At 39.4% G+C, this 15,573-nt stretch overlaps 1 protein-coding gene across 7 annotated transcripts in view; it reads right to left on the bottom strand.

The window, feature by feature from the left end:
* TSC2 (TSC complex subunit 2) overlaps positions 1-15,573 on the bottom strand; it is a 34,781-nt gene that overhangs the window by 16,577 nt on the left and 2,631 nt on the right. For 3 of the 7 annotated variants that reach the window (XM_032197689.1, XM_032197691.1, XM_032197688.1), the window contains exons 4-26: positions 15,331-15,441; positions 14,358-14,502; positions 14,106-14,223; positions 13,586-13,634; positions 13,048-13,173; positions 12,622-12,695; positions 12,164-12,290; positions 11,369-11,512; positions 11,003-11,140; positions 10,682-10,785; positions 9,779-9,860; positions 8,792-8,947; positions 8,314-8,430; positions 7,638-7,760; positions 7,280-7,386; positions 6,535-6,688; positions 5,676-5,798; positions 5,220-5,354; positions 4,521-4,710; positions 3,996-4,089; positions 3,574-3,676; positions 3,259-3,353; positions 596-727 (exon numbers count right to left, since the gene is read on the bottom strand). In XM_032197689.1, coding sequence (XP_032053580.1) covers positions 596-727; positions 3,259-3,353; positions 3,574-3,676; positions 3,996-4,089; positions 4,521-4,710; positions 5,220-5,354; positions 5,676-5,798; positions 6,535-6,688; positions 7,280-7,386; positions 7,638-7,760; positions 8,314-8,430; positions 8,792-8,947; positions 9,779-9,860; positions 10,682-10,785; positions 11,003-11,140; positions 11,369-11,512; positions 12,164-12,290; positions 12,622-12,695; positions 13,048-13,173; positions 13,586-13,634; positions 14,106-14,223; positions 14,358-14,502; positions 15,331-15,441 — 2,747 coding nt within the window. The remainder of the gene's footprint in view (positions 1-595; positions 728-3,258; positions 3,354-3,573; positions 3,677-3,995; positions 4,090-4,520; positions 4,711-5,219; positions 5,355-5,675; positions 5,799-6,534; positions 6,689-7,279; positions 7,387-7,637; positions 7,761-8,313; positions 8,431-8,791; positions 8,948-9,778; positions 9,861-10,681; positions 10,786-11,002; positions 11,141-11,368; positions 11,513-12,163; positions 12,291-12,621; positions 12,696-13,047; positions 13,174-13,585; positions 13,635-14,105; positions 14,224-14,357; positions 14,503-15,330; positions 15,442-15,573) is intronic. The other 4 variants (XM_032197692.1, XM_032197690.1, XM_032197694.1 and 1 more) reach the window with 2 other exon arrangements.

Raw genomic sequence — 15,573 nt, forward strand, 5'->3', positions numbered from 1 at the left:
CGTGTTTCATCTTTCACTACTCTATGGAGAGACAAATGAAGGTTTTCATGTCCTTGTATTTTGACCAGAATACTTCTGACAGCCCCTCTGCATCAAAAAACAAATCCCAAACCCAGGCCAGAACTATTCCTCATAGTTTGGAAAGAGGGCCTGCACTTAAGTTGGCAGAGCATAAAAAGCATCTCCTGCAGCAAGTCACTGCTTAGAAAGCTGAAGTTTCAGTGGGTTTTAACCAGTATGCTCACTTACACAGAATGCAACCTTTTTCTTTTTTTTTTCTTTTTTTTTTTTCCCATCACCATATTTTGCAAATAGATTTTTTTTCTTGCAAAAGCATCAGAGAACAGGGCAAAGCAGACATACACAACACACGGGGCAATGTGGCAGCCCAACAGCCAGTATTGGGAAGCCATGGAATATCCATGATGCTTTCCCAAAACCTAGACTGTGGCCAGGAGCAGGTTTTTTTTTAGATGTGGATCAAAGTCATGCAAGCATCCCACATGCAAATCCACCCTGCTTCCACCCACCCTTGCAGTAAAATTTCCAAGTGCTGAATTGCTCTTGGATTCTCCCCACTTAAAAGTGCCTCTACCTGCGGACCACATGTTCAGACACACTGATGCTGCGGGATCGGAAGGCATCAACTGCAGAGGATTCTTTCAGCTCTTTCACTGGAGGAGAGTTATTCAAGCCTTGCTTTGCATTTTTGGCTAGTCTTAAACTACTAGGTGGAGAAGCACCAAGCCCCATAAGAGGTCACAGGAAGGGAGGAAATCATTGAAGGGATGTAGGTTGAAAGGTCACAGGTCACAGGGTCAATATTGGGGGATCCCGGAGGGTGATGTAAAATAAAACAAATGCCAAAAAAGGAAAATAAAAATTAAAACGTACAAACAAGCAGAGCTGAAAGCATTAAAAAGACAAACCACATTTTGAAAACAAGGTTTTAAATGTGCTACAAAACAAATGAAATTAGTACAGGTTAAAACAAAAAAACTGATTGAAATGATTGTTGGAATACTGAACTGTTAAACAAAGGCAAGAGAATCTTATTGCTAATTTGGCACAAAGTTCTCAAGTCTGAGAAGGTTTGTGCAGTTCTGCCAGCTCTTGTGTTATCTCACCTCAACAATTCAGCACAGCTAAAAAAAAAAAAAAAATGGCTACTTACACAAAGACCAGATCCCCAGATCCTAAAATGCTTTACCAGTACCAGGTAGCAGCACATTCTTCCCAGAGAGACAGGAATCTAACATTGTCAGGTCTGGCCTGAGCCTGAGCTTCAACTCTGAACCACAAAAACTTACCAGGGTCGGTGAGAGGTGTCCCTTGGCTCAGATCTTGAGACACTGGGGGAGACTCAGCCTGTCTGAAACTGATCCTTCTCGCACTGCACTGCATGGATGCGGGGACAAGAAGGCAAACATCCTCTCCACTGCTGCTGACTGCATGATGCTTTTGTCAAATAAGCTATCTTACTTCAGGTGGATCAAGATAACCCACTTGACTTTCAAGAGGAACAGAAAAGAAGATAAGCCTTCACACTGTCTGGTGCCAACCACATGTGGCAGATGACAGCAATTAACATCTAAGAGGCACTTCAATTAGTCACAGCTGAGCTGCATGCCTGGCTGGGCACCAATAGGTAGGTAACAGTTGGTTCAGCAGTTCACATTGCCTTATGTAAAATGAAGATACTCATTTAACCCTTTTGACTCTTCCTAAACATCATTTATTTGCTCTCCTCCTTTCAGTGAATGATTACGTTTCAGATAGTCACCTGGATTGATTAGAGTTTATTTCTCCTCCTCCTCCCCCTGACCTCTGACAGGTTACATTTCGGCCACAACTGGAGATGTGACCACAGAGAGCAGAGACCCACACTGAGATAATCACCTATACCAACACTGCCATTCAGCAGCCTTGAAAATTGTTGGAATCTTCATCTCTTTCAACACCCAGCACCTTAGCTAGAGCAGAGAAATGCTTATTCTTTGGGGTTCAAAACACAAAGCCCAAGCACACAAGTTTCTCAAGCAAGGAAGCAGTTATCTGCTCAAAGCTATTTCTTCTCTCATTTAGCTAGAATCTAAACTCGAGAGCAGAGGCATCACTGCCATTCCAGTGTTTCAAGTTGCTGTCTAAGTACAGCCCACACTCCTCAGCAGAGATTTCTATGAAAGTGATCCTGCAGCATTAGCGAAAGCCTTTAGATACAGTAGTATTCCAACCTGGTTGAATTTAACAGGGTTTTTTTTGAAAAAAAAAAAAAAAAAAGCTTAGCTGAAATTCTAATTCAAGAGACAAGTGTCAAAAGGCTTCTCTTCCAAATTTCTGAATGAAAGAGGAGGAGATGGGAGAGATGAAACACAAAACAGGGTTTACAGCTATAGCATTAGGGCAGGGATGGTGTTTCTTCATTGCAAGATACTCGCTGAGCCTTGCAGTTAAAGTAGAGGCACTTTCCCCAGGGTTCAAATGCCACTGGATGCGTACTGCATATTAACACTGAAGCAAGTTAAGTGAACCAATTTAGGTATGTCCTACAGGTAAAAGGACATTAGAGAACCCCTGAATGCCTTCCAAGCAATACTCTTCCATCCCTGCAAATGTTACTTTGAAAGACTACTGATAAGGTACATTCTGACTTCTAAAGATACCAGGCTTTGCTTAAAACTGACTTACTGCTTTCAAAATTAAAAAAAAGGATCAGGCCGTTCAGCCACAGAGAAGGCAGCTGTCTGCCACCCAGCACATTGACTTGAGTGATATCACTATGGAAAAATACATTTTTTTGCTATCTTAATTTATACAGGTTGCTAATCAATATAATTTACCTCGCGATTGTTTGTAATAGTCATTAAAGATCAATTCTTAAAAGGAGTAAACACTATTAATATAAATATGGTTCTTTACTACTTCTGGTATTACCCTTCTCTATTCTGGTAGCAGTGTACCTGAAAGAACCATTGCTTTCCAAAAATTAACCACAAAAACCCACACCTTAGCCTAAAAACTTACAGAACAGTGATGCCTTCATACGTACTACCAGACTGTCAGACACATTTGATTTCAACTTCTTACCAAACTCAGTTTGTCTTTTACCAATCCCCTGACCTAAAGAGGTTTACTTTGCTTGCTTAAATGCACTGTCAGATTTTGGATAACTAGACAGCTTCCTTCCAAAAAACACAGGAATGGTGTGAGCACGAGAACAGGGAACACAAGACCCTCCTGGAATCTAACATTATTTACCTTTTTGGCCGCTCATTGAGGCTTGTACTACGAGCTCTGAAACTGTCCTTCTCAGGTGTGTCATCAAATGAAAGGAGGACATTCGAGCGCAAACCCTGCCAATTGAGACAAACAAGTAACAGCTGGAATGAGCAGGACTTGCAGCTGAAAGACCACAATCCTGGCCACTGCACAAGAACTCACGTTTAGTCTTGAAAAAGAAGTTAACAAGAAAATGAGCTTTTCTCTGGCTTCAAACAGAACCTTTATACTTCTCAGACCAGTATAAACTGTCCTTTTAATTTATGTACTGTTTGATTCAGTAGTATCCATTACCTTTGTAATATAGGGGACGAAGTCCTTTCGGAAGGGAAGGCGACACCGAATGAACCACATAGCTATCACGTGATGGGCCAGGCAAACAATGTACTGGTTAAACCTAAAACAGCAAAAAGATCTCCACAGAGTTTCATGCTGCAATATGATGCCATTCCAGAAGTGAACAGAGGGACTTTTCTATCAGAGAAATAGAACTACTGCTTTACCTACTGTAAGTTTCAAGAAAAAAAAGTTCTGTTTATGAAAAACAGACATTTTGTCTGAGGAGATTACGTCCTACATTCAGAAAAGGCTTAGAGATACCAGAATGAGGAATATCAAATACATAACCTTGATCCGAGTGCTACAAAAAAAGCTTATCTTATTCTCTTTATTTTACAAATGAAGAAGGAGAAAAAGCGTGTTTGCTATGAACTTACTTGGAAGGGTTTGTGTAGGGTAGGGAGATGGCAAACACACTGGCATACTGCTCTGCTGCAAAGTTCCTGTAGAGGTGAGGCAGCCTTGCTAGAGCTAGAACAGTTCAAGAAGAAAACCAGCACAGGTGAGCTTTGAACATGAGCTGTTCAATACCAGAATTCAGTTTAATTTGAATTGTTTTGTTACTTCTAAATCATCAGCTGACATGAATACTAACATCATGGTGTAACTTTGCACTATTTAAATTATAAGCAACAAGGCAGGGAAAACAGCTTTGTATTTCCCATCATTGTATGGTGGCACTGCACAAAACATGTCCCTTTATTCAGTGTGTGCAAGTGCCTTCAATAGAAAAGCAATAACAATTAAGAGATGATCAAACATTGATATTTTGAGGATGGTGAAAGGGAATTACCAAAATACCAAGAATTTGCTGACTAAATGCAATCAAAATACTTATATTCAATGCAAACAAAACATTTGCAACTGTAGAAGATCAAACATAGAGGAACATTACAACTTACTTGAAAGAAATTCTAAGAGAGGGATTGCCATATTGGCTGTAGCAGAAATGTGGGTTAATTTGACTATTAGGACAGGAAGTGCCTTTATGATGATGTCAGGCATCTCGACACTACAGACAGAGAGTGCCACAACGCACTGGTTCGCACAGCGATAGATAAGACCATGTTCTAGGCAGTACACGATTTCACGCTAGAAGAATAAAAAAAAGAAAAAGGTCATAATGCAGGGAAGAAAAAACGTGACATATCTCTTGACTTCAATTAGCATTTTAGAATAATTTGCAAAGTATAGCTACCATAAGGCCTGTATGATACACATGAATTCTTATCCAAAATGCACCAGAATCCTAGAAGAGGCTGCATGTATTCTAGGCCAAAATCTTACTGTGGGACATAATCAGGTAGAAATTTTAGAAATTATTACTTAAGCTTCTGATTAAATACAGGGATGTATCAAATCCTTTTTAGGGACAATTTTTGTGTCTTTCTGTTCAATTTTTACATTTACCAGGGTCTTCCAGCAGAAGGTAAAGTCACTCAGCAATGTGTGAGTGGGGGAATAGGTATAGATGGAGAACAGTGAAACCAACTAACCAGACAGTTACTGCTGCAAAGTTAGAAAAGTGAAAGAGAAGGAAATACTCCACTACACAAACTCAACCCTGTCATTTCCCCCTGACACATACAAGTTTCCCCTACCTGTTTAGCCTTGTCCAGATAATTATGGTAAGATATTAATGCCGTCAGCACTGGTACTACAGCCAGATGCAAATCAGTGCGAGAGAAGCCTTCTGGGGTACCATGGAGCCTGTCAGTCGTCTTTTTGTCTGTGAGCTGATATAGCACATTAAGTTAGAACACCTTACACTAAGAATACTCTCTAAAAGGCAGTGGAAAGGCACTGCCCATAGCCACCTTTGCATAGGTGTATGTATGTATATATATATAAAATACATATATAAAGAACAAAGACCGATTACTAAATACCTAAAACAACCCTCACAAAAAGGGAGGGTGAGTGAGGACTGACAACAAGCATGATAACATACTAAAAATACTATATTTCAGAATACTAGACTGAAGAAAAAATTTCAAAAAAATATCAGGCAAACTAAGAATCTGATGATTATTTATCAGTAGGGCATGTGGCATTACCATACAGCTCAGTGCAGATGCCAGGAGGTCTATGTTACAAGGAGAAGTTAAAAAGAGCACTTTATAGCGGAGAGATTCTGGCAATTTGTTGAGGACCAACTTCAACACCTTCCAATCTGTCTCCTGGAAAGAAAGAAAAAAAATAGGGTGAAAAATTTTTGTATGATGAATTCTATTCATTTTGAAAGCAAGACCAATCACATTCCAGACATACCATTTCCTAGGCAGATGTATTTCTTGCTGTGGTAGCTACATAAAAAGAAGTGACATTTATCTGTCACAAGTTACTGCCTGTCTTTCATCCAGCTCTAGGTGCAATACTGAAAACTGAAAACCGACTTGTATCCAGACCTGACTGAGCTCAACCAGACAGAGCCAGAATTCAACTCTCCTAACCACTAGTATAAATGAGCTTCCAGAGCAAGACACCCTCTCAGAACACAACGATGTCCAAAGCCAGCATTAATGAGCAAATTACACATATATTTCATTAGCAACTGGAAAATTTACCAATTTTCATTATACTTCAAAAACTTGCAATTAGACAGTTTCTTTTAGTTTCAAATGCCCTTTCAGAAATAAACAAAGATCAAAGAATCGTCCTAACAAATACATTTTTGCCTTTGTCTGCTCTGAAGCAGAGCACAATGAAAGCCTTGCTGAGTTCCTAAAGAGCTGAACTGCTGCTCCGACTGGTGGTTATGAAGTTGTACAACTACACACAGGTGCTCAGGGAGAAGGATTTAAGTATTGCTTTTTAGGCATTACTTAGATTCTCTGGGATGGCATTCTCTAGCCAGACATTTTCAGTTGACATATCTCATATGAGGATGGTAGCTGTCATTAAGGGGGGACATACTTGCTTCAAACACTGCAGAAGGACACCAAAGACCATCGAGTATGGCAAATGCCCCATACGGATGGTGGTGTTCTGGGAAGGCACACTGGGACTTCCTGAAGGTGGAGAGAGCGTACCAGTTGGCTTTTTCTCAGAAGCTCTCTTCTCTGCTTCTCTGCAACATGGGAATGCAGAAAAATAATGTAATGTAAAATGAAGACAAGAACAGCCTATCTATATTACCTACAATGCTACCCTATTTGGTAGCTAGTTTGATACCCAAACAGCAACACAATACTATTTTCAATTAAAAAACATGGGATTGCCAAGTAGACCAAGGTTTTGGTTTGGTCAGGATAAACGCTTTTTCTATCCAGACCCCTAGCAAATTTAGAGAGGTATCCTTTGTGGTATGTTACACAGGAAACATCAGAACGAACTATAAAATTAAAATAGCCAGATCTGTACAAATCATTGAATCAAATCTCAATAGGAGCACTGGTTCCAGACAGGAAATTGCAAACATTTTTGTGAATTTTTGAAACAGAACTTCCATGTCTGGGATTGGTAATTCTGTAGACAAGTCATTTGAAAAAGCACAGAGTTATTAGTTGAGACCATCCTAAGCTGCAACTATAGAGTTGCCTAGCAAGAGATTCATCGGGATTTGGAAGGTTTAGACAAACTGGAGATGAACTATTAAACTCATGCAAGAATGTAGAATAGTTCTGAAAACAGCATTTGCTAAATGCTATGAGAAACCTACACAAATTCACATAGACAGTAAGGGCTGAATCTCACTGCTCCATCCTTGTTGGAAAGGCCAAGACGGTGGAGGGAGTCGGCTCGAAGCATCAGCAGGAAATCAAATACCTGCAATAGACAAGACACTGGAGTAACTAAAAACCCAAGCCAGTCACATACTCTCCCATCTCCCATTCTCCCACCTGCAGGCACAAAGGGATTTTTTCCAGATGCTGTGGCTAGTTCTGTACTCCTACCAGCCAAGAAATGCTTAATTTTGCTTCTGACCAGCTCAACAGAACACACTGCCCACATGCAATCCAAGATTCCCAGAGACAGCACACAGCTCTTGACCTACAAGTACGGGTTACTGCTCATACCTGCAATCTGATGCTGCTAGCAACAGGTAGGCTGTACGCGTACATATAGTGGCGCTGGACGTGGTGAATCAGCATCTCGTATACACGCATTGCGTGGCTGGAAGGCAAGCTGTAGAGTTTTGTCTACAAAGGAACAGAAACACAATCTAACACAATCTGACACTGGTTATTCAGAACGTGTATCTGCACTGAGAATTCAAAAACAACACAGCTAAGACTTGCTCCTGAAAGCAAGATGAACAGACCAATCTAGTCAGAACCTCTGCAGAGACTTCAGAGCAACTTTGCCTGGCTTCAGAAGGGCAGCGTTCAGAACAAACAGCTCTTTGCAACTGCTTCAACGGTATCTCAGGATATGCCACCCAAACACAGTGGATCTATTCAAGGTTATGAGCCAATCTCCTTCTGCTACAGCTTATGAACACATCTGCCCTCCATATGTGAAAATGCATTCATATTCACTGTACAACGGTAATTAAGAGGGAAAAAAAAACAAAAAAAACTTTTAGCAGTCACACAATACCCAAAACAAAAGAAGTGACCAGAAAAGTTAAACTTTTAAGTGTGCAGATCAAAATGCAGATAGCAGAAGTTGTCTGGAAAAAAAAAAAACAACAATGGAGTCTAGCAGAAGAGTACTCTGAAGAACACTTGTTTAACACTCTGCCACGTTTACCTGAAGAATTATCAGGAGTCCAAGAACTGCTGTCTTGACATCCTCCAGAGAAGCGGAATATGATAGCAAATCCCTCTCTTCCAGTTCAGATGGAGATGAGAGAGAATGTGCAGCCACCTGTTTAAAATAAATAAATAAATAAATAAAATAATAAAAAAAAGAAATATAACACAACACTTTAAATCCACAGCACAACTTTTCTTCTTTTCTTTAATTCTATCTTGGAAGATCAAACAAGACCACAGAAATTCACCCTTGCTGGAAATTCTGCAAGCTCTGTCACATAGCTTGGATGTATGTTCACAGGGTTTTGAAAGCTCTGTGCTCCGTGCCTGCATCTATAAAATCCAGCAATTTTCCAGTACCCTGCTGATCCATGCAAGTCGTAAGATTCATGGGTTAGTCTCCTCAGCCACAATAAGAGGATCTGGCAAAAGCCATCATGATGCTACTGACAGTTGAGCAAACTGTGCCTCACCTTCTCTATGATATCAAGCAAGCTGTTAAAGTGATGCGTGTTGCAGCCTTCAGCAAGGTCTACAAGTAGCTGAGTGGCCAGTTTTCGAACTTGATGGTCCTTATCCTCTGGAATGTGAGCCAGCTGAGAGATCACAACCAAGTTTATCAGCTCTTCCTGCAAGAGAACCAACTTTAGTAAGTCTGTACATTTTGCTGTCAGTTTTTCAGTCATCATATTAAAGAGGCAAACAGAACAAAAACAACACTGGTATCAGGCTTGTTCCTCAACTAACCATTTGGTTCCTTGATCCTTCCTTTTCCCCCACAGTTAAGTATTTCTGTATATCCCTCCTTCCAAACATTTAACACTTTTGTTGAACTTGGATTCAGTGTTTCAGCTTTCATCTTTTCTACAGACAATGTCAACAGTCTTATCTGAGCCTGGGCTAAGGAAATTCTGTGGCTTTTTTTTTTTTTTTGACAAGCAGGAATCCAAGGAATCCAAGAAGCACCTCTGCCCCTTCTGTCCTCTGACACACACTGGGTACATTCCGAGGAACTGAAGACATCTCCTCTCTCAAACAGCTTCCATCTTGGATCACAATTAAACTGGAAGCACCAAGACAAGTCAATCTGCCCACGTCAGATTCTGTTCAGACCTCACCTTTTTACAAAGATTTTAAATGAACTCATCATCTCTCACCCTAACCTTCTGTTCTTCCAAAACAAGACGTATATGGAATTAATGACCTTAAACCAAGGAAGTGAATCCACAAGCAAGGATGTCTTCAAAACATTTCACAGCAGCTCCCACTGCAAGTCACGTAGACCTTTACTCAGCTAAGGGCAATTGAAAGGCAAGCTCTCCTAAAGCAATGTTTGTTGTGTTCAACATTTAAAGCACAGTTCTGTGCATTCTTCAGTGGCAGAGATGACACCATAAAACGCACCTCGCCAAAGCCTTTAAGATCTCACACATAATCATCAGGAACAGATAAACACATACCTCATAGAACTGTCTGTTAATACTCAGTACAAAGGACAACACATCCAGAACTTTAATACGAACAGCACTACGGCTTTCATTCCTAAAATAGAAAGAGCAAATTCAAGATGAGTGAAATGAAGTTGCTGGTATTTAGGTGAGGGGGGAAGAAGAGAAAACGAAAATAAAACTAAATCAAACTAAGAAATTTTTTAAGAGTTAGAACACTAACTGTTAGAGGGCAACTCAGCCTTCAATTAATGTCTCTACGTACAAAATCAGATTCAAGAACAAGTGGAAACTAGAATCCCAATTCAACTTTTTTTCCTACAATTCAGCTTTTACTACTGCTGAAAACCTGTAACTGCAGCTTTTCCACTTCCAGTCCAAACTAGGAAGTGTATGTCAGAAGAACAAGTGCTCTGGCAAGGAAATTCAAAATCAAACACACAGCAGAAAGATCAAGCTGTTCCTCAGCAACATTTCACAAATGAGACAAGTTTTTTATTGGTGCACACTGGTATTTTAGAGCAATAACAATATTTTTAGGCGTGCCAATTCAAAGACAGGTACTACTTTAATATCGGATAACCACATACAGCCTCAAGGCTTAACAGTAAATTCTTGTTTGGTGTCAGAACCATAAAGTGCCGTGCAGTGGAGCACATAACTGCCTAAGTTAACTGGAATAGCACCATCCAATGGAAATAAAGGAAAGTAGGGAAAAAAAGGAACACAAATAACTCAGTGGTAAGATTTTCTTCTGCTAAACAAAATTCTTTCACATACTATGCCCTGGAACTACCATACTTATTATCGGTCACTCACTAATATTAGACCTTCAGAAAACAAAGTTACTTAACATGGAAAGGTAGCAAGAAACATTTGAAAGTACCTTGTATTCATAGAATTATGATTTCATACCTGAAGAATCTCTCCATTAACATCTGCAGGTTGTGAATCCAACCATCTTTGGCAGGATGAATGGACTGTGCTCTGTACGCTATCAAGTTTAGTACAGAAGATTCCTTTCATGGAAAGATTAAGATTTTTTTTTAGTGTATAAACAAATAAAATACATTCATTTTTTGTCCTCCCTCTAAGAACAAGGTTCATGCAAAAGGTAAGTCCTTGCTGACGTTTTCTAACCACTTGTTATTTCAGGACTTGCAGTTTTCAGCTGTACTGAGTAATAAAACTGTTTCAACTGGCCGTAAAGAAAGAAGATAACAGGGAAAGTCTTACTGGTCTCTGATCAGCACATCTTTCCACCAGCTCAAAAAATCTCTCTTCAGAGCCATGAAATTCATTCTGGTCACAGAGTTCTTCTACTGTAGTCAAAAGATCATGTACAATGGACTTAAGTTCTTGACTCTCTAAACTCTGAAACAAAAGGCAAAAACATTCCTAAAAGACTTCTACTTTACCAGAAAGTACTAACTTTTAAATATAAACAGAAAACTCAGCTGGTAGCCACAGAATTGAGAATAAGATGAAACTTTCATCTGACTTCAAAGTGCACTAGAGTGTACAAACAGGAGAGGAATTTTCAAAAATATTTATGGCACAGTCTTTTAATTGAAAGCACATCAAGATAGGCTCAACACTTACCTGCAGCTGTTGCAGTAATCGTTCAATGATGTCCAAAAGGATATCCCACGTTACAGCCTGCAGCTCCTTCCCATACTTCTTTATCAGACGTGTTATGGACAGAACTATCTCATAAGATACAACTGCATTGGGACAGGTCATGGCCTGGAATACAAAGTGCTTCAGTTAGTTAACAGTTGGTAAGTCATGGTCAGAAACCCTCTCAAATTCAAATGAAAGATGCCTTGCTCAGTATGAAGTTAGCCTGAAGGCCAGTAATAAATAAATCTAAGTCAATATACACAAACACCAAAACAAAGAACCGTTTTATAAAGTCGTTACACCTTCCTGCAAGCAGCTGTAGATCAGATGTCAAATACAGCCCCGTCTTGAAAACAGGCATGTGAGGTTTTAAAGCTACTAACTCCTGCCTGATCCACTTGGACAAGAAAATTTTAATGGAGCTCTAAGGACACCGTCCCTCAAACTTTTGTATCACACACTAGAAAGAGTGAAAGCTTTTGCTTGATTTTTATTTTTTAAGCTATCAACCACAACACAGATATTTTACAAAAAGAATTCAGAGTTTGCATTTCTGGCCAACAGAGATACACAGATACTCTAGAAGGAGGCCTCAGTTTTAAACCTAAAACCTCTGTTGTTTTATTCTTTCTCTACGCTTCATCCAGCATACCCAATTGCTACCTTTCAGCCACAAAAAGATTTCTTTGGTGTAGGGGACTACATTTTTGCTCTAAATCTGTGCAAGTCTGGATGTATACCTGGTTAAAAAGTTCCTCCAGCATCCCATCTTACCTTGAGGAATGAAGGCAGCACTGAAGTTGGGGAGTTCTTGAGCGAATTTAGGCGATGAGCACCCCAGAGAGCCATCCCAACGAAGAACACAGCTCCTCTCAGCAGCGCAGCATCCGCCATGTAAGCTCTGTGAACAGATGGAAAGAAAACCTTAGACCATGCTAGGCCATAAGACTCAATAGGAATACAAACTATCACGGCAGTAATTACCAGCCGTTATACATTTGAGACTTACATAGCAATTTATAAACATTAAACGTAATAAACCGTTTAGTATGACTTTAGTTTTAAATGAAGGAAAAATAAATTCAGAAAAGCTAAAAAATGAGCATTTCAGCAGCATAACTAGAATCCACTTCTAAACACCACAACTATTTCTCTGAAGTCAGTGATTCTCTGTCTACCTCAATGGGACCTCTACAAAATTGATAGAATTTGGTTAGATAGACCTTCTTTACCTGTCCTCCATGATCCTGCACATGTTGTAGATGGCACTGTGTCCCAAGTGAGTTCCCAGAAGGTTGCGCATAAGCTGCAAATTCAAAGAGGACACTCCGATTGTTAAAACGCTCCTTAGCCTAAATATGCAGTCAGCAGGCCAACCAAAACTGTTTATGGTAAGTGAATGTGTTCCATGCCATTTCCACACAACAGGAAAAGTAGCCCATCACATCAGCTGAGACAGAAGCACAGATAAGTTACATGGAAGTGACAGAACTCACACTAACAGCATGCTGATCCCTTAATACTTGAAACAGTTATTAATTTATTTAAACTTAAAACCAAAGTGAAATTCATGGCAAACATTTGCATGCACATGGCCCTTCATCTATGAGTCCAAAACAGTGAAGTCATTAGAAACAAAGCTACAAGAAAGTTCTGACCTTCCAGCATGGCTCGCAGAGCTCCTTTACATTGATGGTACGGCACAAAGTGATGATAAATACTGGCAGATTCTCTGATGGCAGACAATTATAGCAAACAACGGCATCTAGGACTTGCAAGGAAATCTTCGGAAAAGAGAAAGATAAAATGGTTATACACTTCTCTAGGATCAAAATGGGTCAAAACTTAAAGCTGACAGATCCAGGAAATCTTCTGGAAGTCAAAGGGATAGAGATATGGTTTTTTTTTGTCTTTTTTTTTTTTTTCACTCAGTGCAGTATGGAAAGACATAAAAAGCACTGTTGACAAACTGAATTGCTTATCAAATTTATGCATGCTCTATTTCTTTTAGAATAAAATTAATATTTGTATAAGAGAGATGATGGCTTACAAACACTTTATAACGTTGTACTAACTCTCTTCTAAGATAAGAATAAACTGGGATGAGAGTCTGATGATCTGATTTTGTTTGTAGCAGATACAGTTTCAAAGATTTTCAAAGAACTCTCAAAGTACTCAGAGAGTCAAATTACTGACCTCTATGTCCACAGATGATGAAGTCTGAATGCACAAGATGCATATCTTGCTGTTAGGAAAGAACATTTAATTATAATTGTTTGCTTAATATGATTTTAGGCAAATTACAAAGACAAAACAGACAAGTAAACTGGCGTGTTATTTTACTTATCATTCCCCCCCTTTGGCTTTGTTGATAACATTCCTAGGAACAGTACAACCTTCTATAAACAGGTTACAGATGCACTTAAAGGACCTCTCAGGATGCCGATGTTAATAAAATAGCAGACAGAGACCCCTTGTGAGACTAAGCAATGCAGTCAGGTTAATCACATGAAATGGGGAAAACACATGCAACACTTTAAACTAAAATGAATCTGAACATTGCAAGAAAATCAAGTATCTGTCAGAAGTGACAGGTATGACCTGGAATGAAAGAGATCCAGATCAGATGAAAAAGATTCCACTTAATCTGCATATTGATCTGCAACTTTGCCCCATAAAAAGCCAAAAATAAGCATTTAGGGGTTAAAAAACTTACTGGACCATGTCAGCTACATAGTCTTCCAGATAACAGCTGTTGAATTTCACCAGGTTTACTAAAACCAGAAGGAACTCAGAAGACAAACCAACATCCATCCACTGTAGTACAAAGTCAGCTAAAGGAAGAAAACAAATCATTACACTATGCTTTTTACCCAGAAGTGTTATCACTACCTGTTTCTTTTATCACTGAATACCTGCTCCTTGGCTTATTCCCAGAAAATTTAAGAGAGGTAAAGACAATACTCACCCAACTCTTCTTCCAAATAAGTGATATAACGCCCATTCTCTGTTAGAGCCTTGAACACTTCAAGCCGTTCATGCAAGTCTTCATTGGAGGGATAGTCCTTAATAACTTTAAAAAAATGTGCTCTGAGAATTCCTAATCTCTCACCCTTGGGGGGAAAAAAAAAAAAAGAAAAGTGGGAGAGAGAAACGACAGTGTCAGTAAAAAAATAAATAAATAAAGACCTGGACCTGATCAAGGTCTGTAGCAGTAAGCTTGATTGATGCTTGAAATGATTTTATTTTCCTACAGGCTACAAAAGTCTTGAAAATACTTTCATCTCTACTGGCTACTGACAATAGCTCAGGACTTCTCAATCTGTTCTAACATTTATTTATCAGAATTCAGGGCCTGGAAGCATTTTGTCCAGCAATACAGACAGCATCCAATGCAGAAGTAAACCAAAGAAACTGCAACAGACTGCACTGTCAGAAGAGCATTTAAAAACAGGAACAAAACAGAATTGATACCTATTTTTTTCCCAGGCATCTACCCTTATTTTTTCAGGATACTGAAAAGTAGGACTTTGGTCTGGTACAGTCTTGTGTTTGAATAGCACACTGTGAAATCCGAAGAATTCATAGCATGCTTAACTTGGCCAGGCTAGAAACACATTTCATACAGAACTTCTTGCACACTTGACATGCTGAAACATCAGAAATGGCTGCAGACTAGGACTGATATTTCTGGACAAAGAGCATAAAACTGTGTTTTATTATTCCTGAACTTAACCCAAAGTATTCTTTAAAAAGAAAAAAAAAAAAAAGCCAAGCAGATTTAAGTTAAAAGGCTGCCTCTTCCCATTTACTCAGCACAACCAAAAAAAAAAAAAAAGAAACATGGAAAGTCAGAGGAAAAAGTTGCCCGATATTTTTCACGTCATACTCTGCATGAACCCCAGTTCAAGTACAGTGTTTTTTCTAGACTTTGTTTTCACCTGTCCTTGAACGATTGACTTCAGCAGATGAAGAACAGCGTGTCTGGCTTCAGCTGGGCGCTCTGGCTGGAGCATATCGGCTACCACTTTCCATATAGCTTCCACCGCATGCTGAAAACAAACGCAAGAGGCAGTAGTAGGACAGGTAAGCTTCTTCTGGGATCTTCACCCAGTAGAGGCTAGTCATTAATTACAGCACGTTAATGGACAAGACCTCCAGGGATCTCATGGCTGGAGTTCCCT

This window comes from Aythya fuligula, chromosome 15 (assembly GCF_009819795.1).
Source record: "Aythya fuligula isolate bAytFul2 chromosome 15, bAytFul2.pri, whole genome shotgun sequence".
In the NCBI taxonomy this organism is placed as follows: Eukaryota; Metazoa; Chordata; class Aves; order Anseriformes; family Anatidae; genus Aythya; species Aythya fuligula.